This window comes from Taeniopygia guttata, chromosome 26, assembly GCF_048771995.1.
Source record: "Taeniopygia guttata chromosome 26, bTaeGut7.mat, whole genome shotgun sequence".
Taxonomy (NCBI): domain Eukaryota; kingdom Metazoa; phylum Chordata; class Aves; order Passeriformes; family Estrildidae; genus Taeniopygia; species Taeniopygia guttata.
Genome location: NC_133051.1, coordinates 2,721,139 through 2,747,281, shown reverse-complemented (window position 1 = coordinate 2,747,281; position 26,143 = coordinate 2,721,139). Strand labels below are relative to the sequence as shown.

At 60.2% G+C, this 26,143-nt stretch overlaps 2 protein-coding genes across 17 annotated transcripts in view; both read left to right on the top strand.

Moving 5' to 3' along the window:
* PLEKHA6 (pleckstrin homology domain containing A6) overlaps positions 1 to 18,610 on the top strand; it is a 56,349-nt gene extending 37,739 nt beyond the window's left edge. For 3 of the 16 annotated variants that reach the window (XM_072918819.1, XM_072918830.1, XM_072918831.1), the window contains 20 exons: positions 149 to 655; positions 1,852 to 2,341; positions 3,239 to 3,325; positions 3,977 to 4,030; positions 6,129 to 6,209; positions 8,758 to 8,826; positions 9,082 to 9,162; positions 9,849 to 9,998; positions 10,251 to 10,346; positions 11,105 to 11,216; positions 11,308 to 11,447; positions 11,956 to 12,102; positions 14,036 to 14,162; positions 14,259 to 14,347; positions 14,986 to 15,165; positions 15,265 to 15,429; positions 15,552 to 15,685; positions 16,284 to 16,426; positions 17,476 to 17,582; positions 17,838 to 18,610. In XM_072918819.1, coding sequence (XP_072774920.1) covers positions 149 to 655; positions 1,852 to 2,341; positions 3,239 to 3,325; positions 3,977 to 4,030; positions 6,129 to 6,209; positions 8,758 to 8,826; positions 9,082 to 9,162; positions 9,849 to 9,998; positions 10,251 to 10,346; positions 11,105 to 11,216; positions 11,308 to 11,447; positions 11,956 to 12,102; positions 14,036 to 14,162; positions 14,259 to 14,347; positions 14,986 to 15,165; positions 15,265 to 15,429; positions 15,552 to 15,685; positions 16,284 to 16,426; positions 17,476 to 17,573 — 2,950 coding nt within the window. In that variant the 3' untranslated portion in view covers positions 17,574 to 17,582; positions 17,838 to 18,610. The remainder of the gene's footprint in view (positions 1 to 148; positions 656 to 1,851; positions 2,342 to 3,238; positions 3,326 to 3,976; positions 4,031 to 6,128; positions 6,210 to 8,757; positions 8,827 to 9,081; positions 9,163 to 9,848; positions 9,999 to 10,250; positions 10,347 to 11,104; positions 11,217 to 11,307; positions 11,448 to 11,955; positions 12,103 to 14,035; positions 14,163 to 14,258; positions 14,348 to 14,985; positions 15,166 to 15,264; positions 15,430 to 15,551; positions 15,686 to 16,283; positions 16,427 to 17,475; positions 17,583 to 17,837) is intronic. The other 13 variants (XM_072918823.1, XM_072918834.1, XM_072918833.1 and 10 more) reach the window with 10 other exon arrangements.
* A 3,899-nt stretch (positions 18,611 to 22,509) lies between these two features.
* Positions 22,510 to 25,764, top strand: GOLT1A (golgi transport 1A). The gene is made up of 5 exons (XM_030292113.4): positions 22,510 to 22,618; positions 24,341 to 24,432; positions 24,509 to 24,687; positions 25,238 to 25,301; positions 25,450 to 25,764. Exons 1-5 carry the CDS (start codon positions 22,594 to 22,596, stop codon positions 25,486 to 25,488), a joined length of 399 nt encoding a protein of 132 aa, XP_030147973.3. The 5' UTR covers positions 22,510 to 22,593; the 3' UTR covers positions 25,489 to 25,764.
* The last annotated feature ends 379 nt before the right edge of the window (positions 25,765 to 26,143 follow it).

Here is a 26,143-nt window from a genome sequence, read left to right as displayed (position 1 = left end):
ACATTTTGGGGTGTGAGTGACACTCCGGAGAAGGGAGCTGAGGGATCAGTGACCCCGCAACGCTCAGGGAGGCACGGTGGCATTGCCAGCCACCCCAGGGACACTGCCAGGCCTTGGTGACCCCTCTGTGGTGTGTCGGCACCCCTAGGCACGAGAAACCGGACTCGGAGAACATCCCCCCCAGCAAACACCACCACCACCACCACCACCACCACTGCAACGCCGCCCACCGCGAGCACCCCAAGGCCGAGCCCGACGCCAAGACCCGCGGCGAGGGCGACGGCCGCGGCTCGGAGAAGATGGAGCGGAAGCCGTCAGAGCGGGTGGACAGCAAGAAGGAACTTTTGGTCAAAGCCAACGGCCTCGGTGGGCAGGAGCCGCCCTCGGAGCCAGGCAGTCCCTACCCCGAGGGCCCACGGGTGCCGGTGAGCACCGAGCGGCCGGCGCAGCCCAACGGGTGGCCGTACCCCTCGCCCAGCCGGCCCGGCAGCACCGCTTTCCCCCCGGTGGGTGACGGTGAGAGCGGGGCCCAGCGCCGCGGCGTCGCCCCCAGGTCCCACCCCGAGAAGGTGGCCCAGCGCAAGAGCTCCATGACGCAGCTGCAGCAGTGGGTGAACTCCCGCCGCGCCACCGCCGCCCCCGAGGAGCTGCGCAGGTGAGGGTGCGCCAGGATGCTCCGGGGTTGGTTCCTCTGGGAATGTTCTGCCTCTACCTGTCTGCTTTGTGGCCTCCTAGGGGTCTGAAAATCTGATTTTTCTCCCTTTTTTTCTTTCTCTCCCCGTGCTAACTTGGAGCTGGGTGTGGCACGTCCCAAAAAGCCAAAGAGGGTGGGTTGTAGAGAGGGAGGCTGGGATGGGGAAGCCACCACAGGGTCCTTTGGAGGAGGGATACAAGGACATAAAGCCACCTCAGTGTCCCTGCAGGAGGGATACGAGGAGAGGAGACCACCACGAGATCCCAGAGAGGAGGAATTCCATGAGGAGAAGCTCCTGTGGAGTCCCTGGGATGAGAGATGCCAGGAGGGGAGGCCACCACGAAATCCCAGGGAGGAACTCCATGAGGGGAAGCTCCCCTGGAGTCCCTGGGAGGTGGGATACCGGGACAAGAAGCCACCTCAGTGTCCCTGCAGGAGGGATATGAGGAGAGGAGGCCACCATGAGATCTCAGAGAGGAAGAATTCCATGGGGGAAGGATCCCACAGAGCCCCTGGCAGGAGGAATTCCATGGGGGAAGCTCCCAGAGCCCCTGGCAGGAGGAATTCCATGGGGGAAGCTCCCAGAGCCTCTGGCAGGAGGAATTCCATGGGAGAAGAATCCCACAGAGCCGCTGGCAGGAGGAATTCCATGGGGGAAGGATCCCACAGAGCCCCTGGCAGGAGGAATTCCATGGGGGAAGGATCCCACAGAGCCCCTGGCAGGAGGAATTCCATGGGGGAAGCTCCCAGAGCCCCTGGCAGGAGGAATTCCATGGGAGAAGCTCCCAGAGTCCCTGGCAGGAGGAATTCCATGAGGGGAAGCTCCCAGAGCCCCTGGCAGGAGGAATTCCATGGGAGAAGGATCCCACAGAGCCCCTGGCAGGAGGAATTCCATGGGAGAAGGATCCCACAGAGCCCTGGCAGGAGGAATTCCATGGGAGAAGGATCCCACAGAGCCCCTGGCAGGAGCAATTCCATGGGGGAAGCTCCCAGAGCCCCTGGCAGGAGGAATTCCACGAGCACGGAACCCCTGGCGCGACAAACGCCACCCATCCAGCATTCCCGCTATCCGAGCCACCTCCTCTCGGGCTGTCCTTGCCCACCCCGAGCACTGCCCACCTCCAGCCCGGCTCTCACCCCTCTCTCCCCCTCTCCAGCCCCACCAGGTTTTACCCGGTGTCGCGCCGGGTGCCCGATTATTACCCGCCCTACTCGCCGCAGTACCCCGAGGAGTACCAGTACTACCCGCCGGGCGTGCGCCCCGACAGCATCTGCTCCATGCCCGCCTTCGAGCGCGTCAGCCCGCCCTGGGCGCTGGAGGACAAATGCCACTCCTTCCGCAACGGGGGTCCCTTCCACGCCGCCTTCGGCCGCCAGGACGTCCCTCTGTGGCTGCCGGCGCCTGCCAGGCCGCCCGGCTACCTGGACGAGGTGGACGCGGCCTCGGGCTCGCTGCGGAGGATGTCGCTGCAGCCGCGCTCGCGCTCGGTGCCACGCTCGCCCAGCCAGGGCTCCTACGGCCGTGCCAGGGTCTACTCGCCCGTGCGCTCGCCCAGCGCCCGCTTCGAGCGGCTGCCGCCCCGTGGGGATGAGATTTACGCCGACCCCGCCGCCTTCGTGATGCGCAGATCCATCAGCTCGCCCAAGGTGGGCACCTGTGGGGCGGGGAGGTGGGGCAGGGGTGTGGCGGTGTCCCGCTGTGCCACCGAGCCCGTGGGGTGGGGCACGGGGGGCTTTGGGATCCCTGCTGCCGCCCTGGAATGTTCCCTGGTTGTGTTTGTTGGATGGGATCCATGGGGTCCATGGGATGGAACGGGATCTATGGGATGGGATCCATGGGATCCATAGGGTGGGATGGGATCCATGGGATGGGATCCATGGGATAGGATGGGATGGGATGGAACGGGATCCATGGGATGGAACGGGATCTATGGGATGGGATCCATGGGATCCATAGGATGGGATGGGATCCATGGGATAGGATGGGATGAGATCCACAGGATGAGATGGGATGGAACGGGATCCATGGGATGGGATGGAATGGGATCCATGGGATGCGATGGGATCCATGGGATCCATAGGATGGGATGGGATGGGATGGGATCTATGGGATAAGATGGGATGGGATCCACAGGATGAGATGGGATGGAACGGGATCCATGGGATGGGATGGAATGGGATCCATGGGATGCGATGGGATGCATGGGATGGGATCCATGGGATCCATAGGATGGCATGGGATCCATGGGATCGATGGGATGGGATCCATGGGATCGAATCCATGGGATGTGGTGTTTTTAGAGGAAATGATGTGGAGCGTTTAGAGGAAAACCATGATTTTGCCAGTGGTTTTTGGAGGAAAACCTTGGAGGAAAACCCTGATTTTGCCATTGGGTTTTGGAGGAAAAATCCTGGATTTGCCAGTCGTTTTTGGAGGAAAACTTTGGGGCTCCAAGTTGTGCTCCCAAGCAGGGAGTGCTGATGCCCCTGTCCCTCTCCTGCCCCATGTCCCTGATTTGGGGCTGGGGTCCCCTCTCTCCGCAGTACGATTACCTGGGTGACAGGCGGCCCGTCCCGGCCGGGGTGTACCCCTACCACTTCCCAGCGTCCCCCAGCATCCACGACAAAATGGTAGGTACCTGCCGTCCCCCGGGGGTGACCCTGTGACGGGGGGCACAGACCCCACCCCGGGGACACCGCGGGGCAGTTTGGGGGGCTCCTCACTCCGCTGGCCAAGGAGGAACCAGAGCACTGCAGGGGCAGCATGCTGGGACAGAGCTGGGCTTTTCCTTGGTGTCTCCAATCCCTCCTGGCCATTCCCAAAGAAATCCACATGGGAAGGCCCCTCTGTAGCAGTGGGACACCCTCGGACCCCCAGGGTGGTCCCTGGCTGAGTCCAGCACTCCCCAAACCTCTCCCGCTCTGCTTCCTCACATCTGGCCACAGCTGCTTTGTTCTCCCACCTCGTGTCCCCTCCCGGAGCTGGGGGGTGACACCGGGAGGTCCCCACAGATCCCAAAACCCTGTTACGGGACCACCAGAGGTGGGAGAAGCCTGAATTTCACCACAGCCCAGCCATGCCGCCCATCCATGCCCGCAGCCAGAGGCTGGCTCTCCTTAGAAATAAAAAGAAAAATACAAAATCAGCTGCCCAGGGTCCTCAGGGCACATTCCCAGCAGCATTCCCAGCCCGGGGGCCATTCCACAGGCTCCCCCCTAACCGCTTTGCTTCTTCTTTTATGTGTTTCGCTGCTCGTTTCTTGCCCTGCTGGCTCCTGGTAGGATGAACTTTTAGACCTTCAGTTGCAAAGAAACCTAGAATATTTGGACCAGCAGGTAGGCGGAGCTGGCTGCCAGCCTCACCTCACCAGCTGCTTCTCGTCCCCTCCCCGTGTGTCCCTGTCCCCTCCTGCCATCCATCCTCACCCCTCCGACCATCCCAGCAGCATCCCAGCAGCTCTATTTTATTTTTATTTTTGGTTTGGCTTCTTCCATCCTCCGCATCCGTAGGGCCGCTCATGGCTCGGCAGAAAAGTCACCCCCCGCCCCCTCCAACCTCTGGCAGTGCCTCTGTGTGGTTGTTTTGGGGGGAGTTTTTGGGGTTTTGGGGCACGTTCCAAATGTTGTCCTGGAGCTCAGGGGGTGCAGCAGCTCTGGAACATCACAGGTCGGTGCCAGCAGGGCTGGGCTGTCCCCAAGGCTGTCCCCAAGGCTGGCACCCTTTGCCCAGGGTGTCCCCCGTGCCAGGGGTGGCAAGTGACCTGTGGGGACCGTGGTGATGTGGTGGCCCCTCGGGGGTGAAAGGTTTGGTGCAGGTGAGCACCAAAAGCCCAAAAGGCAGCAGATCTCAGGTGGTTCTGGAGAGGTTTTTGGAGGAAAATCTTGGTTTTCGATGAGGTTTATTGAGGAAAATCTTGGGTTTGACAGGGTTTTTGGAGGAACATAGGTTTTGAATGGGGTTTATTGAGGAAAATCTTGATTTTGCCAGGGTTTATTGAGGAAAATCTTGATTTTTCCAGGGTTTTTGGAGGAAAACCTTGATTTTGAATGGGACTTATAGAGGAATATCTTGATTCTTGACAGTGGTTTTTGGAGGAAAACCTTGGAGGAAAACTTTGATTTTTGCCAGGGGTTTTGGAGGAAAATCCTGGATTTGCCAGTAGTTGTTGGAGGAAACCTTAATTTTGATAGGGTTTTTGGAAGAAAACCCTGATTTTGCCAGGGGGTTTTGGAGGAAAACCCTGGAACGAAAACCATTACTTTGTGTGGTGTTTTTGGAGGAAAACCCTGATTTTGCCAGGAATTTTTTGAGGAAAACCCTGTAAGGAAAACCATGATTTTATGTGGTGCTTTTGGAGGAAAACCCTGATTTTGCCAGGATTTTTTTGAGGAAAACCTTGGAAAGAAAACCATGATTTTACGTGATGGTTTTGGAGGAAAACCCTGATTTTTCCAGCGATTTTTGGAGGAGAAAACCACCGTGACTCCACTCTAGGAGCATGGGGAGGGGGGATCCAGCCAGGAGAGCCCCCACTGATGCCCCCAGGCAGCGTCTGGAGCCTCAGCTGGGCACAGGAGCCGCGGCCAGGCTGGCACGGGGGGAGCTGCTCCTGTTTGGCTGCAAATCTCCGGGATCTGTGTCCACCTTGGAGCGGGACCAGGAGCTCTGGCTGCAGTAAAAGCTCCCCGGCAATAAAAGCCTCTCCGCAGCTCTTTAAAACGCTCCCTAAAAAGGTTTGGCATCTCCTCCTCCTCCTCCTCCTCCTCCTCCTCCTCCTCCTCTCGCAGCGGCCTCTGGAGAGGTTAATTCAGAGTGACGCTGTCAGGAGCCTCTTTTCAAACATCTCCTCCTCTGTTTGCTCTCTCCTTCCAGCCCCAGCAGGGTTTTGTCACCCCGCTTTGGTGGCAAAGTGTTGTCACCTTTGGGATTTCAGCTGGGGTGTCCTGCGCTGGGGTGAGCTTGAGTGGCTTTGTCACCCGGCACCGAGGGAGCTCGGTCGCCGCTGGTGGCGTGGGGACAGTCCTGTCCCCGTGGAGCGGAGCAGGGATGTGCCATTCCCGGTGCCACCTGGAAACGGGGACGCTGCTGTCCCCAACCCCACCTCCCCAGCACCCAGAGTTCATTTGCAGAGCCATGCCAGCCCCGGCTGGGCACGGAGCCACCAGGCCTGTCCGTGTGTCCGTCCGTGCTGCCATCCCTGTCCGAGCTCGTGTCCGTCTGTGCCATCTGCTCCCAGCCGGCTCTGTTTGATCCGTGTTTTCCCCCAAAAAAGCACGCTAAAAGGAGCAACAGCAGCTCTGAGGCCACGTCTGGAGCCCCCAGGCCATCTCAGGAGGTGGCACTTTGCATCCTGAGGGCTCCTGGATCTGTCACCACTGGCACAGGCGCCGTGTCCCCGCTGACCTGTGCAATTTCCTTCCCTGTGTGCCGCAGATGAGCGAGAGCGAGACCCTCATCACTATGGTGAACAGGATGGTGGAGACCTCCTCCCCTAGGGCCCAGCTCTACATGCAAGTAAGGCTCTGGCCACCTCCTGCCACCCGGGGTCACCTCCTGCCACCGGGGTCACCTCCTGCCATCGCCACTCACGCAGCAGCCGCGGCATCCGGCACATCCCGCTCTCGCTCTCGGGGGACGCGCTGCTCCATCCCAGGCTTTGCTAATCCATCCATGAGCCATCCCAAGCTGGCAAATCCTCGTGCTGGGCAGCGCGAGGTGGGCACGGAGCTGCCCTGGGACTCTTGGGGCAGAGATGGCCCGGGGATTGTCAGACGGAGCTGTCCTGGGGATTCCTAGGATGGAGCTGTCCCGGGATTCTTGGGGACGGAGCTTTCCCAGGGACTCTTGGGGACAGAGCTGTCACAGGGATTCTTGGGGACAGAGCTGTCCTGGGGATTCTCCAACAGAGCTGTCTCAGAGATTCTTGGGGACGGAGCTGTCCCGGGGATTCTTGAGGACGGAGTTATCCTGGAGATTCTTGGCGATGGAGCTGTTCTGGGGACTCTTAGGGACAGAGCTGGACTGGGGATTCTCCAATGGAGCTGCCCTGGGGATTCTCCGATGGAGCTGTCCTGGGGACTCTCAGATGGAGCTATCCTGGGACTCTTGGAGATGGAGCCGTCCTGGGGACTCTTGGGCATGGAGCTGTCCCAGGAATTCTTGGGCACGGAGCTGGCCTGGGATTCTCAGACAGAGCTATCCCTCGGGCTGTTTGGGGACAGAGCTGTCCCAGGGATTCTCTGACAGAGCTGGCCCAGGACTCTTGGGGACAGAGGTGTTACACGGATTCTTGGATTGAGCTGTCTCCGGGACTTTTCAGGATGGAGCTGCCCTGGGGGACTCTTGGGCACAGAGTTGTCCCAGGAATTCTTGGGGACGGGGACTCTTGGGGATGGAGCTGTTCCCAGGACTCCTGGGGACAGAGCTGGCCCGGGGATTTTTGGGGACAGAGCTGGCCCGGGGATTCTCCAACGGAGCTGCCCCGGGACTCTTGGGGATGGAGCTGCCCTGGGGAACTCTTGGAGACAGAGCTATCACAGGGATTCTTGGGGACAGAGCTGTCCCAGGGACTCTTGGGGATGGAGCTGCCCTGGGGAACTCTTGGAGACAAAGCTATCCCAGGGATTCTTGGGGACAGAGCTGTCCCAGGGACTCCCGGACACGCAGGGCTTGGCTCGTCCTTATTTTTCAAGGTGAAGTTGTGGGGTGACAGAAATGCAGCTCTTAAACCAGGAATAATTCCTGGAACAGGGACAGGGAACGGCCTTTCCGCCACCCCCGGAGGCTCCTTCTGTCCCCAGCACTGGGACATCCCTACAATGCCACATGGCTTGAGCCCCCCCCGGTGCCACCCACCCTGGGTTGTGCTGCCCTGGGCACTTCCTGGATGGGATTTTCCAACAAAAACGGCGCCTGTTTGCATCTGCTGCCAGCAGGGATGTGCTGGAGGGTGAATCTGGAGCTCCCGGGATGCTCCTCCGGCTGGCCGGGCTCCCTGCCCGGAGGCCGCCTCATCCCGATCCGCCCGGCTCTGCTTCCAGCCCCGCGGGCATTTCCCAGATCCGGATCCATTTGCATCATCCCGGAGTTTTAAATGGCTCCAAAGTGCCCTCTCTGCTTTCCAGCAATATCCATCCCCTCCTGCCTATCTCCTGCCTTTCATCTCCGGCTCCGGGAGGCACTTAATTGCTGAAGGTCCCATTAGTAATTGAGATTTCCAGGAAAGGAAAATGACTCACGGAGGAGCCAGGCGGGGGTAAACAGGCCCTGCTGCTGCTTTATGGGTGCTCCCAGGTGGGAGGTGGAATTACAGCTCCATCGCGCTGCCTTTGTGCTCCCCGCCGCTGGTAAATGATTCACGAGGCTGCTCCTCAAACTCTGCGCGGAGCTTTGTCCCTGGATCCTTCCCGCTGGGAATGAGCGGGGAGAGGTTGTGGCTTCATCCCAGAGACTCCGGGAATGAAGGGACTCTGACTCAGAAGGCTGTGAGAGTAAAACTCCGATTTATTCAAAATACACTGCTATTTTATACAGAGCTCCGTGAGCACCAACTCCATTGGTCCAATGGAAAAAAACTGAGAGTAAAACTCCGATTTATTCATAATACACCGCTCTTTTATACAGAGCTTCATGAGCACCAACTCCATTGGTCCAATGGAAAAAAACTGAGAGTAAAACTCCGATTTATTCAAAATACCCCGCTCTTTTATACAGAGCTTCGTGAGGACCAACTCCATCACTGAAGTGAAAACAACTCACCCCATTGGTGTACAGTGCTTGACAAACCGTGATAGAACTTAACTATAAACAATGTGAGAAACAAGAGAGATACAGAATTATTTACATTCTTCTCCAACTCTTTCCCAGGCTCCTGCCTGGCTAGAAATTCTCGGTTTCTTTCTTTGACTGAATCTGAGACCCACATTGGGGAGCATCCATCGCCTCCAGGGCTCGGCTCTGGCCTCCTCCTTTTCCCGGCTCGCAGGGAGGGGCTGGGAGCTGCCTCCCCTTCCTTCCCGGGCATCCCGCGGAGAGCCGCGCTCACCACTCGCTCTGCTTGCAGGTGACACCGTTCCCGGAGCCCTACAGGGACACCCTGCACCCCTACAAGATCAGCGAGCAGGACACCGATGTAAGAGCCAATCCTCTGTCCCCTCTCTGTGTCCCCTAGGCCGGTCGCTTTGTGCCCCTCAGGGATAAATCCTCCCGCGAGTTTAGGTCTTGTCCCATCTCCCAGTTTGTCCCGTGTCACCCCGAAGTCCCTGCAATGACAGCAGGAGTTTGGAAACCTCCCCTAGAACCATAAATCCCATCAATCCCATCAATCCTGGCCGCATCCCAGTGGGATTCTCATCCTCCCCCCCCTTTCTCTTCCCCCCCGGCGCAGAAGCTGCTGGGGAAGCTCTGCGAGCAGAACAAGGTGCTGCGGGAGCAGGAGAGGCTGGTGCAGCAGCTCCGGGCTGAGAAGGTACGTGGTGGCACCTCAGGTGGCACCTCAGGTGGCCACGTGGGGACTTGGGACGTGGTGGCACCTCAGGTGGCCACGTGGGGAGCTGGTGGTGGCACCTGGTGAGGAAATGACATCACCATGGGAGGATTTGGGTTGAACCTGGAGATCCAGGTGTGTGTGTGTCCCCTGGTCCCTTGTCACCCCTAACCTGGATATCCAGGTGTGTGTGTCCCCTGTCACCTTTAACCTGGACATCCAGGTCAGAATGTCCCCCTGTCACCCTTAACTTGGAGATCCAGGTGTGTGTGTCCCCTGCCACCTTTAACCTGGGTATCCAGGTGTGTGTGTGTCACCCTGTCACCCTTAACCTGGACATCCAGGTGTGTGTGTGTCACCCTGTCACCCTTAACCTGGACATTTAGGTGAGCGTGTCACCCTGTCACCTTTAACTTGGATATCCAGGTGTGTGTGCGTGTGTACCCTGCCACCCCTGAACCAGGTGAGCAGGTCCCCTGCCACCCCTGGCTTAAGGGACATTAAAAACATCTCGTTCCCCCCCTGAGCTGCTATCCCAGGTTCTCCAGCCTGGCTTTGGCCACTTCCAGGGATGTGACAGCCACAGCTTGGGGACATTTCTGAGCCGGGGGAGACTCCTGGTGTGTTACTGAGCAGCCAGGACCTCGTGGCTCCGTCTGTCCCCGCAGGAGAGCCTGGAGAGTGCCCTGATGGGGACACACCAGGAGCTGGAGATGTTCGGCAGCCAGCCCGCCTACCCGGAGAAGCTGCTGCACAAGAAGGAATCGCTCCAGAACCAGCTCATCAACATCCGGGTGGAGCTGTCCCAGGCCAGCACGGTGAGGGGCAGGACTCGGGTCCTTTTTGTCCCTTCCTGGATGGAAAACGAGCAGGGAATTCCCCTTGGCTGCCTGGGGACCGAAGTCCCTCACTGGTGCCAAAGTAGGCACCCCGCAGGTGCCTCCTCAGCTCCTGGTTCTGTCTCTGCCATGCCCCGAGCGTGTCCCCTCTGGTGCCAGCCCCTCCCCAGCTCGGGGGGCTGTGCTGGGTGCCAACGACCCCCCTGATCCCCCCCACCGCTGTCCCATCAGGCCCTGGCAAACAGCACGGCCGAGTACGAGAGCCTGGAGAGCGAAGTGTCCACCCTGCACGATGACCTCTGGGAGCAGCTCAACCTGGACATCCAGGTGAGAGGGTCACCCTATCACCTTTAACCTGGACATCCAGGTGTGTGTGTGTCCCCTGTCACCTTCAACCTGGACATCCAGGTGAGAGGGTCACCCTGTCACCTTTAACCTGGACATCCAGGTGTGTGTGTGTCCCTGTCACCTTTAACCTGGACATCCAGGTGTGTGTGTGTCCCTGTCACCCCTAACCTGGACATCCAGGTGTGTGTGTGTCCCTGTCACCCCTAACCTGGACATTCAGGTGTGTGTGTGTCCCCTGTCATCTTTAACCTGGACATCCAGGTGGGTGTGTGTCTCTGTCACCTTTAACCTGGACATCCAGGTGTGTGTGTGTGTTCCCTGTCACCTTTAACCTGGACATCCAGGTGTGTGTCACCCTGTCACCCTTACCCTGGGTATCCAGGTGTGTGTGTCCCCATCACCTTTAACCTGGCCGCCCAAGTCCCCTGCCATCCCTGAGGTCCCCATGGAGATGAAATCCCCCACCCGTGATTCTCCATGCCCACCCCTCTCACCCAGCTTTGGCCACCGTGGGCACTTAGGTGCCACCAAGGGTGGCAGCCCCGCGTCCCCACAGCTGCCCCAGCCCCGGTGGGCTCTGGGAGCAGATCCCGGGATTCCAGCAGGATAAATCCCTGGATGTGGCAGCTCAGCCCCACCCCGTTCCCGTGGCTGGGTTTGGGGCTGGGCTCAGCCCGGTTTGGGGTTGGCACCGGTGCCCCCGGGGCCCCTCCGAGCGCTGCCGTTCCCCCGTCCAGAACGAGGTGCTGAACCGGCAGATCCAGAGGGAGATCTGGCGGATCCAGGACGTGATGGAGGGGCTGAGGAAGAACAACCCCTCCCGAGGCACCGACACGGCCAAGCACCGAGGTGAGGGGGGCTGTCCTGCTCAGCAGGATGAAAACCCCGTTATTATCTTTAATTACCTTTAACGATCCGCAATGATCTCATTCCTCCGCAGTGGCGCTGGGCCCCTCGGGCACGTACAGCTCCAACAGCCCTGCCAGCCCCCTGAGCTCTGCCAGCCTCACCAGCCCCCTGAGCCCCTTCTCCCTCATCTCCGGCTCCCAGGGATCGCCCACCAAGCCGGGCCCCGGCGAGGTTAGTGACCCTGCTGTCCCCTCTTTGTCACCAGCGGGGGTGGCAGGCTGCTGGGCATGGGGCACGGAGCTGCCTCCCCTGGTGGCACAGTTTTGGTGACATGGATGGGCCCTGGTGTCACCTGGTGACTTCGGGGTCCTTGCAGGGTGTGGGTCTGGAGGGACGGGAGTTGCTGAGCTCCAGGAGCAGCTCCTGGTGTGTCTGAGCGCCCTCCCCCAGTGCTGCTGTCACCTTCACGAGCAGGACATTTATTTAGGGTGCAATTTGGGGACTCCCCAACCCCACCTGGCTGCACAGAGGTGACACCAGTGCCCACAGGAGCTGCCTTCACTCCGACAGCCCCGAAGCCCTGCCTGGCCCTGGGGACAAGCAGCAGGATGTGGGACACCGAGAGGGACATCTTCTCCTCCTCCATCCCTCCCTCCAGGACGCTTCCCGCCGTGTTTCTCTCTTTTCTAACTCTCTCTTCCTTCTCTGCTCTCACGCCTCCCGCTCCTGCCCGCCCCAGGAACCGGGCCCGCCTCGACCTCCCCTCCCCAAGTCCTACGTGCCCCTGGAGTCTCCTCCGGCCGTTCCTCCGCTCCCCAGCGAGAGCCGCCTCTGGCCCTACCCCGCCTCCCCTTCCTGGCACCAAGGAGAGGCCAAGCGGGGACAGGTACCGAACCCTGCGGCCGCCGCCGCCTTCCTCCTCCTCCTCCTCCTCGTGGCATGGAAGGCGCTGGGATGAGGCAGGAGCAGGAGCTGAGTGCCCCAAATCCTCGGGGACAGCGCTTGGCGCGGGGACAGCTCCGCGTCCTGCAGCCCTGCCACACCCCTGGTGTCCCCAGCCGCCTCCTCCTCCTCCTCCTCCTCCTCCTCCTCGTGGCATGGAAGGCGCTGGGATGAGGCAGGAGCAGGAGCTGCGCACCCCAAATCCGCGGGGACAGCGCGAAGGTGACGCTTGACGAGGGGACAGCTCCGCGTCCTGCAGCCCTGCCACACCCCTGGTGTGCCCAGCCCTGTGCGCGCTCAGGACAGGGATTGTCCCCTCCTCCTCTTCCTCCTTCTCCTCCTTCTCCTGAGGAGGTTGTCCCTGGTTGTCCCCTCTGCTTTGCTCTGCCTCTGTCACTGTCCTTCCGTGTCACCTCTCCGAGCCCCCAGCTCCGGGGCAAACCTGGATTTGGGAATTCCTGGTGACACCTCGGTGCCGTGTGTGGGGACACAGGTGGCATGAGTGTCCTCACGGCGGGTTGGCACGTGTCACTGTGGAAAAGAACAGCGTGGCTGTGCCGAGCCGGGAAGGGGCACGGCGCCAGTGCAGGTGGCACTTCCAGCTGCCGTGGGTGGCACAGCGGTGGCTGTGTGTCACCCACGGGTGTCAGGGTGGATTTAGGGGGACACACCCCCTGCTGGGCCTGTTGTCACACCCCTCTGTCACCCCAGCAGTTCCCGTGGGATGAAGAGGGGAAGGAGCCCAGAAATGTCCCTTTGTTGGCTCTCCTGCCCCTGTGTGCCCCCACGGGCACGGGGTGCGGTGGGACCCCAGCACAGAGCCAGGATGTCCCTGTCCCCAGCTCCTGCAGGCCGTGGAGGGATTGTCACCCTGCAGGAACCTTTGTCCCTCCCTGTGGGTGCCCAGCCCTGACAGGATGGGACACAGCAGGGACAGGAGCAGAGCCCCCTCGGCTGCTCTCCCCACAATTTTGGGGTGCTCTGGTCCCACCTGGCCGCTGTCTGTGTGTCCATGGAGGGTGTCTGTGGTCTGGCTGTCACCCCAAGAGCAGCGGGTGTCCCCTGTCCGTGTGTCTGTGGTCTGTCTGTCACCCCTGTCAGGGTGTCCCCTGTCTGTGTGTCCCTGATCTGTCACCCGAAGAGCAGCGGGTGTCCCCTGTGTGTCCCTGATCTGTCACCCCCAGAGCAGTGGATGTCCCCTGTCCATGTGTCCCTGATAGGTCGCCCAAAGAGCAACGGGGTGTCATTTATGTGTCCCTGATTTGTCACCCCAAGAGCAGCTGGTGTCCCCTGTCCCTGTGTCCCTGGTCTGTCTGTCACCCCTGTCAAGGTATCCCCTGTCCGTTTGTCCCCTGTCTGTCACCTGAAGAGCAGCGGGTGTCCCTTATGTGTCCCTGGTTGTCACCCCCAGAGCAGTGAGTGTCCCCTGTCCATGGGCTGTCTGTCACCCCTGTCAGGGTGTTCCCTGTCTGTGTGTCCCCTGATCTGTCACCCCTGTCAGGGTGACCCCTGTCTGTGTGTCCCCTGTCTGTCACCCCTGTCAGGGTGACCCCTGTCCATGTGTCCCCTCTCTGTCACCCCCAGAGCAGCAGGTGTCCCCTGTCTGTGTGTCCCCTGTCTGTCACCCCTGTCAGGGTGTCCCCTGTCCGTGTGTCCCTGATCTGTCACCCCTGTCAGGGTGTCCCCTGTCCGTGTGTCCCTGATCTGTCACCCCTGTCAGGGTGTCCCCTGTCCGTGTGTCCCTGATCTGTCACCCCTGTCTGTGTCCCCTGTCTGTGTGTCCCCTGTCTGTCACCCCCAGAGCAGCAGCTGTCCCCAGGCAGAGCGTGGCCCGGGGCAGGACTGGGGCTCACTGGGGACCTTTTCCCCCCACTCAGCCCAAACCAGGCCCGGAGCAGAGCAAGAAGGAGCCGCCCCGGCCCAGCCCCCCCGGCCCCGGCCCCGAGGGGCTCCCGCAGGCCCGGCCCGAGCACGACGGCGACAAACAAGCGGCTCTCAACAAAGGTACGGCACTGGGGACACCCAGCAGCACCCCGGGGTGGCACTGGGACCCTGCCCGGGTCCCTGAGGGTTCATCCGGGTGTCGTGGTGTCCCCGCAGTGGGAATCGTCCCCCCCAGGACCAAATCTCCGGCGGAGGACGAGGCGGTGCCCAGGAGGAACGGCCTGGCCAACGGGCTCAGCTCCCGGGTAGGGCTGGGCTGGGGGGGCTGGGTGAGCCCAGGGGGGCTCTGCTGCAGCCTGGGGACAGGAGTGTGGCTCTGTGTGTCACCATCCACCTCCTGGAGACCCCCAGGGGGAATGGAGCACCTTCCCCGCTGCTGGGAGTGACATCCCGGGGCTGACATTCCGGGGGTGACATCCCGGGATTGACATCCCAGGGGTGACATCCCAGGAATGACAACCCAGGGGTGATTTCCTGGGGGTGACAACCCAGGAGTAACATCCCGAGGGTGACAACCCAGGGGTGACAACCCAGGGGTGGCATCCCGGGAGTGACATCCCGAGGGTGACAACCCAGGGGTGACAACCCAGGGGTGGCATCCCAGGGGTGCCATCCCGGGGGTGACATCTCGGAAGTGACATCCTGGAGGTGACAGCCCTAGGGTGACACCTCAGGGGTGACATCCTGGGAGTGACAACCTGGGGGTGACATCTTGGGGATGACATCCTGGGGGTGACAGCCCTGGGGTGACGTCCCGGGGGTGGAAGCCCTGGGGTGACATCTCGGGGGTGACACATCCCAGCGGCTCATGGCACAGCGGTGTGGCACTGGGAGGGTGTGACCGGCCACCAGCGGGTGACCGTGAGGCCCGACTCACCCCCAGGAGAGACCCAAGAGCGCCGTGTTCGCCACCGAGACCAAGGTGAAGATGAGCGTGGAGGAGCAGCTGGACCGCATGAAGCGCCACCAGAGCGGCTCCATGAAGGAGAAGCGGCGCAGCCTGCAGCTCCCCGCGCCCCAGCCCGACGCCCCCGGCACCAAAACCCCCTCCTCCTACAAGGTGGTGAGTCCCTGAGCCTGGCATGGGGGCAGCGGAGGCACCGCGGGGTGGCACGGGTGACACCTCAGTGGCGGAGGTGACACGGGGCGCGGTCGCTGGCAGGTGCGGCGGCACCGCAGCATCCACGAGGTGGACATCTCGGACCTGGAGGCCGCGCTGCGCTCCGACGAGCCCGGCAAGGCGTACGAGACGCCGCAGGAGGAGATCGCCCGGCTGCGCAAGATGGAGCTGGAGCCGCAGCACTACGAGGTGGACATCAACAAGGAGGTGAGTGTGGCATGTCCCCGAGTGTTCCCGGGGTGTCCCCCGGAGCTGTGTCCGGGCTCCTGGGGTGAGCAGTGCGGGCTGGAGACCCCAGGGTCTGGCTCAGCTCGTGCCGCTGTCCCCAGCTGTCCACGCCGGACAAAGTCCTGATCCCCGAGCGCTACGTGGAGCTGGAGCCCGAGTCGCCCCTCAGCCCCGAGGAGATGAAGGAGAAGCAGAAGAAGGTGGAAAGGATCAAGACTCTCATTGCCAAATCCAGGTGAGGCTGCAGCGCCCGCGCTGGCCATGCCAGGGGTCATCCTGAGGGGGAACTGACCACCCACCTGCAACCTGCACCGCTTCCCTGGGCACCCTGAGGGGCACTGAGCACCCACCTGCAACCTGCACCGCTTCCCTGGGCACCCTGAGGGGCACTGAGCACCCACCTGCAACCTGCACCGCTTCCCTGGGCACCCTGAGGGACACTGAGCACCCACCTGCAACCTCCACCGCTTCCCTGGGCACCCTGAGGGGCACTGAGCACCCACCCCTTCCCAGCCCATCCTGAGCAGAGCTGACCACTCACCTTCATCCCTCCCCTGGGCACCCTGAGGGGGAACTGACCACCCACCTGCAACCTGCACCGCCCACCCTGTTCCATGGGCACCCTGAGGGGCACTGACCACCCACCTCCATCCCATCCCTGGTCATTCTGAGACCACCCACCCACCTCCACCCCTTCCCCACCCATCCCAGAGTACCCTACCACCCATCCCATCCCATCCCATCCCATCCCATCCCATCCCATCCCATCCCATCCCATCCCATCCCATCCCGGGGGTCCTGGCAGGGGTGCTGACCCCCGGTGCCGTTCCCAGCCTGCAGAACGTCATCCCCCTGGGCGAGGGGGAGGTGGACACCCCGCAGGACCCTGAGGTGCAGCTGCAGGAGCAGGAGAAGAGGATCGAGATCTCCTGCGCCCTGGCTGCCGAGGCCTCGCGCCGCGGCCGGATGCTCTCGGGTGAGGAACGGGGGTTTGGAGGGTCAGACCCTTGGAGGGGCGAAGGTTGGGCAGCACGGTGAGGGGACAATGGGCGGGACAGGGGGAAAGGTGATGCCAACAGCTCCTGGGCCTGCCTGCCACACCTGGGGCTGCCCACCCCGAGATCCTGGGATGGAGTTGGCATTCCACCCAGGCACAGCTTCCAGCACGAGCATGGGAGTGCCTGGATGGGTGGCATGAGGTGGCATGAGGTGGCAACAGAGTGGCTGAGCAAGCACGGTGGCACTCCACGCAGGAAATTGTGGTGTCACCCCGTGCCAGAGGGATTGTGGTGGCATGGGCCGGCACCTTGTGGCCATGCATGGTGGTGCTTCGTGCTGCGGGGGGATTGTGGTGGCACCTCCACCTGGCTGACCGCTGTGCCACGCCGTGCCTTGTCCATGAGGAGCCCTGCCGGGAGCTCACGTGTGCGTGCTGTGCCCAGATGTCACTCTGTCCTTCCTGCCAGCTGTGGCTCTGCCCTGCCAGCTGTGGCTGTTTGTTCTGCCAGCTGTAACTCTGCCCTACCAGCGCTTGCTTCCCCCCTTTCCTTTCTCTTTCCCCCCTTCCCCTGCCCAGCCCCGCTGTCCCCTCCGCGCTGTCCCCTCCTCGCTGTCCCCTCGGCGCTGTCCCCTCGGCGCTGTCCCCTCCGCACTGTCCCCTCCGCGCTGTCCCCTCCTCTCTGTCCATTCGGCGCTGTCCCCTCCTCTCTGTCCCCTCCGCTCTGTCCCCACCTCGCTGTCCCCTCCTCGCTGTCCCCTCCGCGCTGTCCCCTCGGCGCTGTCCCCTCCACTCTGCCCCCTCCGCTCTGTCCCTTCCGCTCTGTCCCCCCCTCGCTGTCCCCTCCGCTTTGTCCCCGCCTCGCTGTCCCCTCTCTGTCCCCTCGGCGCTGTCCCCTCCTCTCTGTCCCCACCTCGCTGTCCCCCCCTCTCTGTCCCCTCGGCGCTGTCCCCTCGGCGCTGTCCCCTCGGCGCTGTCCCCTCTCTGTCCCCTGTCCTTCAGTGCCCTCTCCCGTTTCTCCGTTCCAGCTCAGTGTGCCACCCCCAGCCCTCCCTCCTCCCCGGCCTCCCCGGCTCCTCCGGCCGAGCCGCCCCGGGCCGACAGCAGCCACCTCATGCGGGTGTGAGCCTGTGACGTAAGCACCTTTCTCTCTGACGTCATCCCCTCGCTGCCACGTCAGCCCCGGCTCCTCCATGGACCGACCCCCCCCCCGAGGCCAAGGGGCCGTGCAGGGTGGGAAAAATGGGGGGTCCAGCATGACAACCGAGGGGTCCTCCCAACCTCCCCCGGCTCCCCGGAGCCCAATCCCGGCCGCGTTCCCCACGGGGGGTGGGCGCGGGGTGGAGCCCCCCCAGCTCAGCCCCTCTGTCCTGTCCCCCCCCCTGCCCAGCTCAAGCCCTGGCTGCTGCCGGCGCCACCAAGTTCCACGGGGCCACGTTTTAGTCCCCTCCGGAGGTGACACCGAACTTCGCGCCACCACCCTCGGTTCTCCCGGACCCCCTTCCCTCCCTGCGGCGGCGACACCAGCGGGAGATGTGGCACCGGCGGGAGCCCCGAGGAGGCGGGAGGGGGCCGGGCTTGTCCCCGAGGAGCCCCCAGGGCTGTCAGTGGCCACCGGGAGACACCCGGACAGCTGTGACAGCGGCCGCAAGGACACACCCCGACAGATGTGACAGCAGCCACAAGGACAGATGTGACAGTGGTCACCAGGACATCCCCAAACAGCTGTGACAGCGGCCGCAAGGACACACCAGGACAGATGTGACAGTGGCCATGGGGACATCCCCAAACAGCTGTGACAGCAGCCACAAGGACACACCCCGAGTGATGTGTCAGCGGCCACTAGGACATCCCCAAACAACTGTGACAGTGGCCACAAGGACAGATGTGACAGTGGCCACAGGGACATCCCCAAACAGCTGTGACAGCGGCCACAAAGACACACCTGGACAGCTGTGACAGTGGCCACAGGGACACACATGGACAGATGTGACAGTGGCCACAGGGACATCCCCAAACAGCTGTGACAGCGGCCACCAGGACAGATGTGACAGTGGTCACCAGGACATCCCCAAACAGCTGTGACAGCGGCCGCAAGGACACACCCCAACAGATGTGACAGCGGCCACAGGACATCCCCAAACAGCTGTGACAGCGGCCACAAGACAGATGTGACAATGGCCACAGGAACACACCCGGACAGCTGTGACAGTGGCCACAGGGACACACATGGACAGATGTGACAGTGGCCACAGGGACACACATGGACAGATGTGACAGTGGCCTCCAGGACATCCCCAAACAACTGTGACAGCGGCCACAAGGACACACCCCAACAGATGTGACAGCGGCCACAGGAACACACCCGGACAGCTGTGACAGTGGCCACAGGGACACACATGGACAGATGTGACAGCGGCCACAGGGACACACATGGACAGATGTGACAGTAGCCACAGGGACACACGTGGACAGATGTGACAGTGGCCACAGGGACATCCCCAAACAGCTGTGACAGCGGCCACAAGGACACACCCCGACAGATGTGACAGCGGCCACAAGGACAGATGTGACAGTGGTCACCAGGACATCCCCAAACAGCTGTGACAGCGGCCACAGGAACACACCCCGACAGATGTGACAGCGGCCACAAGGACAGATGTGACAGTGGCCATGGGGACATCCCCAAACAGCTGTGACAGCAACCACAAGGACACACATGGACAGCTGTGACAGTGGCCACAGGGACACACCCGGACATCTGTGACAGTGGCCACAGGGACATCCCCAAACAGCTGTGACAGCGACCACAAGGACACACTCCGCTGTGACAGTGGCCACAGGGACACACATGAACAGATGTGACAGTGGCCATGGGGACATCCCCAAACAGCTGTGACAGCGGCCACAAGGACACATCAGCTGTGACAGTGGCCACAGGGACACAGCCGGACACCTGTGACAACGGCCACCAGCCCAGTGGCGAGCACAGGACTCCTGGGACAGCCCCCCGAGGTCTGTGATGGGCTCTCGGGGTGGGGACCCGCCTGTCCCCACCACGGATGGTGCTGCCACCTCCCAGCGGACCTGGGTGCCCCTCCCTGAGCTCTGATTTTGGAGCCCGTCTGTGTCACCGCCAGCAGCTCGGCCAGAGGAAGAGGGGACAGGGAGGTGGCACTGGGGGGACACCGAGGTACCCAAGGGCTCTCCAAGCTGGGCAGGGATGGGGACGTGGGATGGGGGTAGGACAGGGAATTGAGGTGCCAGGCGGGATGAAGGAGCTGTGGGGTCACCAGGGACCCCCTCTGGAGGGTCGGGGTGGCGCTGAGGAGGGGTTTGGGGACAGCGGGGTCACCTGGGGACCCGCTGCCACCCTCCAAAAATCCCTTCCCGCGGCTCTCCAGCCCCTTCCAGCGGTTCGGATTTCCTGTAGCAAATTCCCCCTTTTATTTATCATTCTGGAGGGTGGGAAAGAAGCAGAATCCCTGAATTCTGATTCTAGCAGGGCGGACAGAGCCAGGAGCTGGATCCCAAATCCCAAATCCCAAATCCCAAATCCCAAATCCCAAATCCCAAATCCCATCCATCCCTCCTGACCCCATCCCAAACCCCCGGGGCCTCTCTGCATCCCAATCCCAATTTAGCAATACTTGTAGGATCCCTGGAGCCCCAAATCCCAAACCTCCCTCAGCCCCTTTAGCTCATAAAGCTGGCCCTTTATTTTGCTATTTACATGCCTTAATATATGTTTGATGGAAATTCTACATTTATAATATATATCTATATTTGGTTTTCCTCTTCTTTTCCCGGGAAAAAAAGCTTGTGCCGAGCTCTCTCTTCTCCACAGGATTTGTTGGCGCCAGCCCCGCCAGAAAAAAAAAAAATTAAAAAAAAAAAAGTTCTTTGCCAATTTATCAGAGGGGGAAGAAAATAAAAAAATTAAAAAAAACAAAAAAAAAAAACCAAAAAAGAAGAAGAAAAAACAAAAGGAAAAAAAAAAACTATTTAAAAAATATATCTATTTTTTCTGCTTTTATTAAAAGCAAATTTATTTAAAATAAAATATACAGAGACTGTAAGTTTGAAGAGAGGATGAGTTTATTTCCCTGTGTCCCCTCTGAGGTCACTGGGGCAGACCCCCCCCCTTCCTCTGGGGACACCTTGGGGACATCCTGGGGTGGCTGTGGGGCAGCAATTCCCATCTCCGGGACCCAAAGCTCCCATCCCGCCCTTCCCAAAGCCACCAGCTGCTGTCCCCAAGCTGTGACCCAGCCGCGATTTTATTTTATTTAAAAAAAAAAAACCCCGATAATAAAAAAAAAAAAAAAAAGGAAACCAAACCTTAATTAATTCATTTTATTTTGGTTATTATTTTTCATAAACATTCATAAAGCAGTGACTTGTTAACCCGGAAAGGATTTGCATCGGGAGGAAATCAATAAATAAATCTATTTATGCATTCGGAGAGGGTGGGACGGGAGGGCTTTGGTTTTCTGGGATATTTTCCTAGCGGTAGAGAAATAAAAATATCTATGAAACAACGTTTTCCCATCTTTTTTTTCCAGGGGTGGGCTTGGATGTGGATTTGGATGTTGGGTTGGAGAAGCAGGGGGTGGTGGGGCTCCAAAGGCAGCTGCTCCTCCCTCTCCCTGTGGTTTTTTGGGATTTGTTTTCCCGTTAGGATTCAGTTTGGTGCTTGGGCAGGGATAGAATTCCCATCCCTGGGCAGTTTGTGGGATGAATTTTGGGAATAGCTGGGTTTGGGTGGTGGCTCTGGGGTGACAGAGGTGACACAGGGACGCTGTGCTGGCTCTGGAGGAGCCGATGTTCCCGCATTGACCAGCAAATCCCGGGAGCTGGGAGATTCCCAAACTCTCCGTTCCCATGGAGCAGCCTGGGATCCGTGGGATCCGTGGGAATCCTGTTTTAGGGATCCATCCCATCCCATCCCATCCCATCCCATCCCATCCCATCCCATCCCATCCCATCCCATCCCATCCCATCCCATCCCATCCCATCCCATCCCATCCCATCCCAGGGAACTCATTCCACTGGGACAGGGAGGGCAGAACCAGCAGGGTCTGGTGGCCATGAGCCACCGTGTCCTCCCTAGAGCTACCATGTCCCTCAAGAGTCACCATGTGTCTTCTGGAGCCCCCACGTCCCCCCTGGAGCCTCCATGATTCCTGGGGCCACCATGTCCTCCCTGGTGCCACCATAACCCCCTGGAGCCACCATGTCCCTCTTGAGCCACCGTGTCCTCCCTGGAGCTACCATGTCCTTTCTGGAGCCACCGTGTCTCTTTTGGAGCCACCGTGTCCCCCTGGAGCCACCATGATTCCCGGAGCCACCACATCCTCCCTGGGGCCACCATGTCCCCCTCGAGCCACTGTGTCCCTTCTAGAGCCACCACGACCCCCTGAAGCCACAGTGTCCATCTGGGGTCCCCTTTGGAGCCATCATATCCCCCTGGGGCCACCACATCCCCCTTGGAGCCACCATGTCCCCCTCGAGCCACCGTGTCCCCCCTGGAGCCCCTGTGTCCCTTCTGGAGCCACTGAGTCCCCCTGGAGCCACCATGTCCATCTGGGGCCACCGTGTCCCTTCTGGAGCCATCATGTCCCCCCTGGAGCCACCATGTCTCTTCTGGAGCCACCGTGTCTCTTTTAGTGCCACCGTGTCCCCCTGGAGCCATTCTGGAGCCACCGTGATCCCCTGGAACCACGGTGTCCACTCTGGAGCCACCACATCCCTTCTGGAGCCACTGAGTCCCCCTGGAGCCACCATGTCCCATTTGGAGCCACCATGTCCCATTTGGAGGCCCCGTGTCCCTTTTGGAGCCACCATGTCTCATTTGGAGCCACCGTGTCCCTTTTGGAGCCACCGTGTCCCTTTTGGAGCCACCGTGTCCCTTTTGGAGACCCTGTGTCCCTTCTGGAGCCACCGTGTCCCAATTGGAGCCCCCGTGTCCCATTTGGAGGCCCCGTGTCCCATTTGGAGGCCCCGTGTCCCCGGAGGTGGCACCGTGGGCGTTCCCGGGCCGTTAATGATTCCCAGGATGACGTGGGGACTAAAGGGCTTTTCCAAGGGTCACCCTGCAGTGGGGCCACCCTCGCCCGGCCTCGCCCAGCCCCGGCACCGCCACGATGGTGGCCCTGAGCGACTTCCAGCGTAAGCAGGCACCGGGTGGTCCCGTCCCGGTGGGAATTCCCGTCCCGGTGGGAATTCGGGATCTGGAGCTCCATGGGGACATTTGGCAGGTCCCAGTCCCGGCTGGGACCCCCCTGGGTGGGGTGGTTGGGGCAGGCAGGGCTGAGGTGGGAAAGGGGATGGGCTGAGGGTGGGGAGAGTTTCTGGGATCATCTGAGGATCATCCCCAGCTTTTCCTGGAGGGAAAGGGAAAAGGGAAAGGGAAAAGGAAAAGGGAAAAGGGAGAAGGGAAAAGGGAAAAAGGAAAAGAGAAAAGGGAAAAGGGAAAGGGAAAAGGGAAAAGGGAAAGGGAAAAGAGAAAAGGGAAAGGGGAAAGGGAAAGGGGAAAAGGAAAAGGGAAAGGGAAAAGGGAGAAGGGAAAAGGGAAAAGGAAAAGGGAAAAGGAAAGGGAGAAGAGAAAAGGGAGAAGGGAAAAGGAAAAGGAAAAGGGAAAGGGAAAGGGAAAAGGAAAGGGGAAAGGGAAAAGGGAAAGGGGAAAAGGGAAAAGGGAAAAGGGAAAGGGAAAAGGGAAAGGGAAAAGGGAAAAGGGAAAAGGGAAAAGGGAAAAGGGAAAAGGGAAAAGGGAGAAGGAAAAATGGAAAAGGGAAAGGGAAAGGGGAAAGAGGAAAGGGGAAAGGGGAAGGGGGAAAGGGGAAAGGGGAAAGGGAAAGGGAAAAGGGAAAGGGGAGAAGGGAAAAGGAAAAAGGGAAAGGGAAAAGGGAAAAGGGAAAAGGGAAAAGGGAAAGGGAAAAGGGAAAAGGGAAAAGGGAAAAGGGAAAAGGGAAAAGGGAAAAGGGAAAAGGGAAAAGGGAAAGGGAAAAGAGAAGAGGGAAAAGGGAAAAGGGAAAAGGGAAAAGAGAAGAGGGAAAAGGAAAAGGGAAAGGGGAAAGGGAAAAGGGAAAAGGGAAAAGGGAAAAGGGAAAGGGAAAAGGGAAAAGGGAAAAGGGAAAAGGGAAAAGGGAAAAGGGAAAAGGGAAAGGGGAAAAGGGAGAAGGGAAAAGGGAAAAGGGAAAAGGGAAAGGGGAAAAGGGAAAAGGGAAAAGGGAAAAGGAAAGGGGAAAGGGAAAAGGGAAAAGGGAAAAGGGAAAAGGGAAAAGGGAAAAGGGAAAAGGGAAAAGGGAAAAGGAAAGGGGAAAGGGGAAAGGGGAAAGGGGAAAGGGAAAAGGGAAAGGGGAAAAGGGAAAAGAGAAAAGAGAGAAGGGAAAAGGGAAAGGGGGAAGGGAAAAGGGAGAGGGAGAAGGGAAAAGGGAAAGGGAAAAGGAAAAGGGAAAAGGGAAAAGGGAAAGGGAAAAGGAAAAGGGGAAAGGGGAAAGGGGAAAGGGGAAAGGGAAAAGGGAAAAGGGAGAAGGGAAAAGGGAAAGGGGGAAAGGGGAAAGGGGAAAGGGGAAAGAGGAAAGGGAAAAGGGAAAAGGGAAACGGGAAAGGGAAAAGGGAAAGGGGAAAGGGGAAATGGGAAAGGGGAAAAGGGAAAAGGGGAAAGGGAAAGGCTGGGCAGGGATTTCCCATTGAGTTTCCTTGGTGGTTCCTGATTTATCCGGTGGCCTCGGGGGTTCCTGGGACACCAGTGGCCTCCTGCAGGCCTGGCCCAGGCTGGTCCTGAGGTTTGGGGGAAAGCCCAATGTGGATTTTTGGGAAGGAACGGGACTGGGAGGTCCTGGGACCCCAGGTGTGGAGTCTTGGCCTCTGCTCGCCCATTTTCCACAGGGATCGGAGTGGGCCTGGTCGGCTTCGGCCTCTTCTTCCTCCTCTTTGGGATCCTCCTGTACTTCGACTCGGTGCTCCTGGCTTTTGGGAACGTGAGTAGGGCCAGGCTGGGGGTCCCCACAGCCGGGTCAAGGAGCTGCCCTGACCCTCTCCTCTCCCTCCTCCCAGCTCCTCTTCCTCTCCGGCTTGGTCTTCATCATCGGCTTCCGGAGGACCTTCACCTTCTTCTTCCAGCGGCCCAAGCTGAAGGGCACCAGCTTCTTCTTCGGGGGGCTCATCGTGGTCCTCATGAGGTGGCCGATCCTGGGGATGCTGCTGGAGGCCTATGGCTTCATCTCCCTCTTCAGGTGTGGGATGGGATCCTGGGGATCAGATCCCTGGGGTGGGATCCTCAGGATGGGATCCTTGGGATGGGATCCTTGGGATGAGATCCTTGGGATCTTCTGGGTGGGATCTTCAGGATGGGATCCTTGGGATGGGATCCTCAGGGTGGGATCCTTGAGATGGGAACCCTGGGATGGGATCCTCAGGAGATCCTTGGGATGAGGTCCCCGAGATGGGATCCTCGGCATGAGATCCTCAGGATGAGATCCTTGGGTTGGGATCCTCTGGATGGGATCCTTGAGATGGGATCCTTGAGATGAGATCCTTGAGATGGGATCCTTGGGATGAGATCCTTGGGCTGGGATCTTCTGGATGGGATCCTCAGGATGGGATCCTCGGGATGGGATCCTCGGGATGGGATCCTTGGGGTGGGATCCTCGGGATGGGATCCTCAGGATGGGATCCTCGGGATGGGATCCTCAGAATGGGATCCTCAAGATGGGATCCTCGGGATGGAGCCTGGGCTCTGGGGCTGCTCCCCAGGGCTCAGCAGGGCCTTTTCTGTCCACACAGGAGCTTCTTCCCGGTGGCTTTTGGGTTTTTGGGCTCGCTGGCAAACATCCCCCTGCTGAGCCAGGTGAGAGGGGGCTGGGGACCCCTCGGGGTGGGCATTCCCTGGCTGGGATCTGTCCCCACGGACGGGATTGCACGGGAGATGTCACCGTGGTGTCCCCAGAGCTGGCCAGGAGGATGTTCCCGCTAATCCTGGTCTGTCCCTGTCACAGCTCCTGCAGAAAACGTGGGACAGCGGCTCCATGGTGTGACCTGACCAGCTCTGGGCCGAGTGGCTGCGGTGGGACAGGGGGAGAGAGCCCCGGGTCCGGCTGTCCCCAGGAGCTGGTGGCTCTTTTGTCCCCAGGACCCTCGGTGCTGGCCAGAGCTACCCCCCAGCGGGGACAGTGTCCCCTCACCGTCCCACCGAGCTCCTGAGCCGGGCTCCGGGCTCCAAGGGCTGTACCAGGCTGGATTCTGGAGCTCTTGTGGTTATTTAATTCTTTTCTGTGAAAGATTTAATTTAATTAAAAAATGTCTGAGGGCGAGCTCAGACTCCTTTTGCATGGCTCAGGGCTTGTCCCAGCGCTGGCACCTCCCGATGTCACCAGGAGGCATCGTGGCCATGGCTGGCGGTGGCAGAGGGACATTTCCATGGCTGAGGGTGACACAGGGACATTTCTGTGGCTGGAGATGACACAGGGACATTGCCATGGCTGGAGGTGGCACAGGGACATTGCCATGGCTGCTCCTGGAGGTGGCACAGGAATCTTTCCATGGCTGGAAGTGGCACAGGAACCTTCCCCTGGCTATGGCTGGAGGTGGCACAAGGACATTGCCATGGCTGGAGGTGGCACAGAGACATTGCCATGGCTGGAGGTGGCACAAGGACATTTCCATGGCTGGAGGTGGCACAAGGACACTCCC

Excerpts from the sequence above, each read along its gene's own strand:
- GOLT1A (XM_030292113.4), top strand. The coding sequence starts at position 22,594 with ATGGTGGCCCTGAGCGACTTCCAGC. Across the intron at positions 22,619-24,340 it reads GGCCCTGAGCGACTTCCAGC|GGATCGGAGTGGGCCTGGTC; the intron begins GTAAGCAGGCAC and ends CATTTTCCACAG. Across the intron at positions 24,688-25,237 it reads GGCTTCATCTCCCTCTTCAG|GAGCTTCTTCCCGGTGGCTT; the intron begins GTGTGGGATGGG and ends CTGTCCACACAG.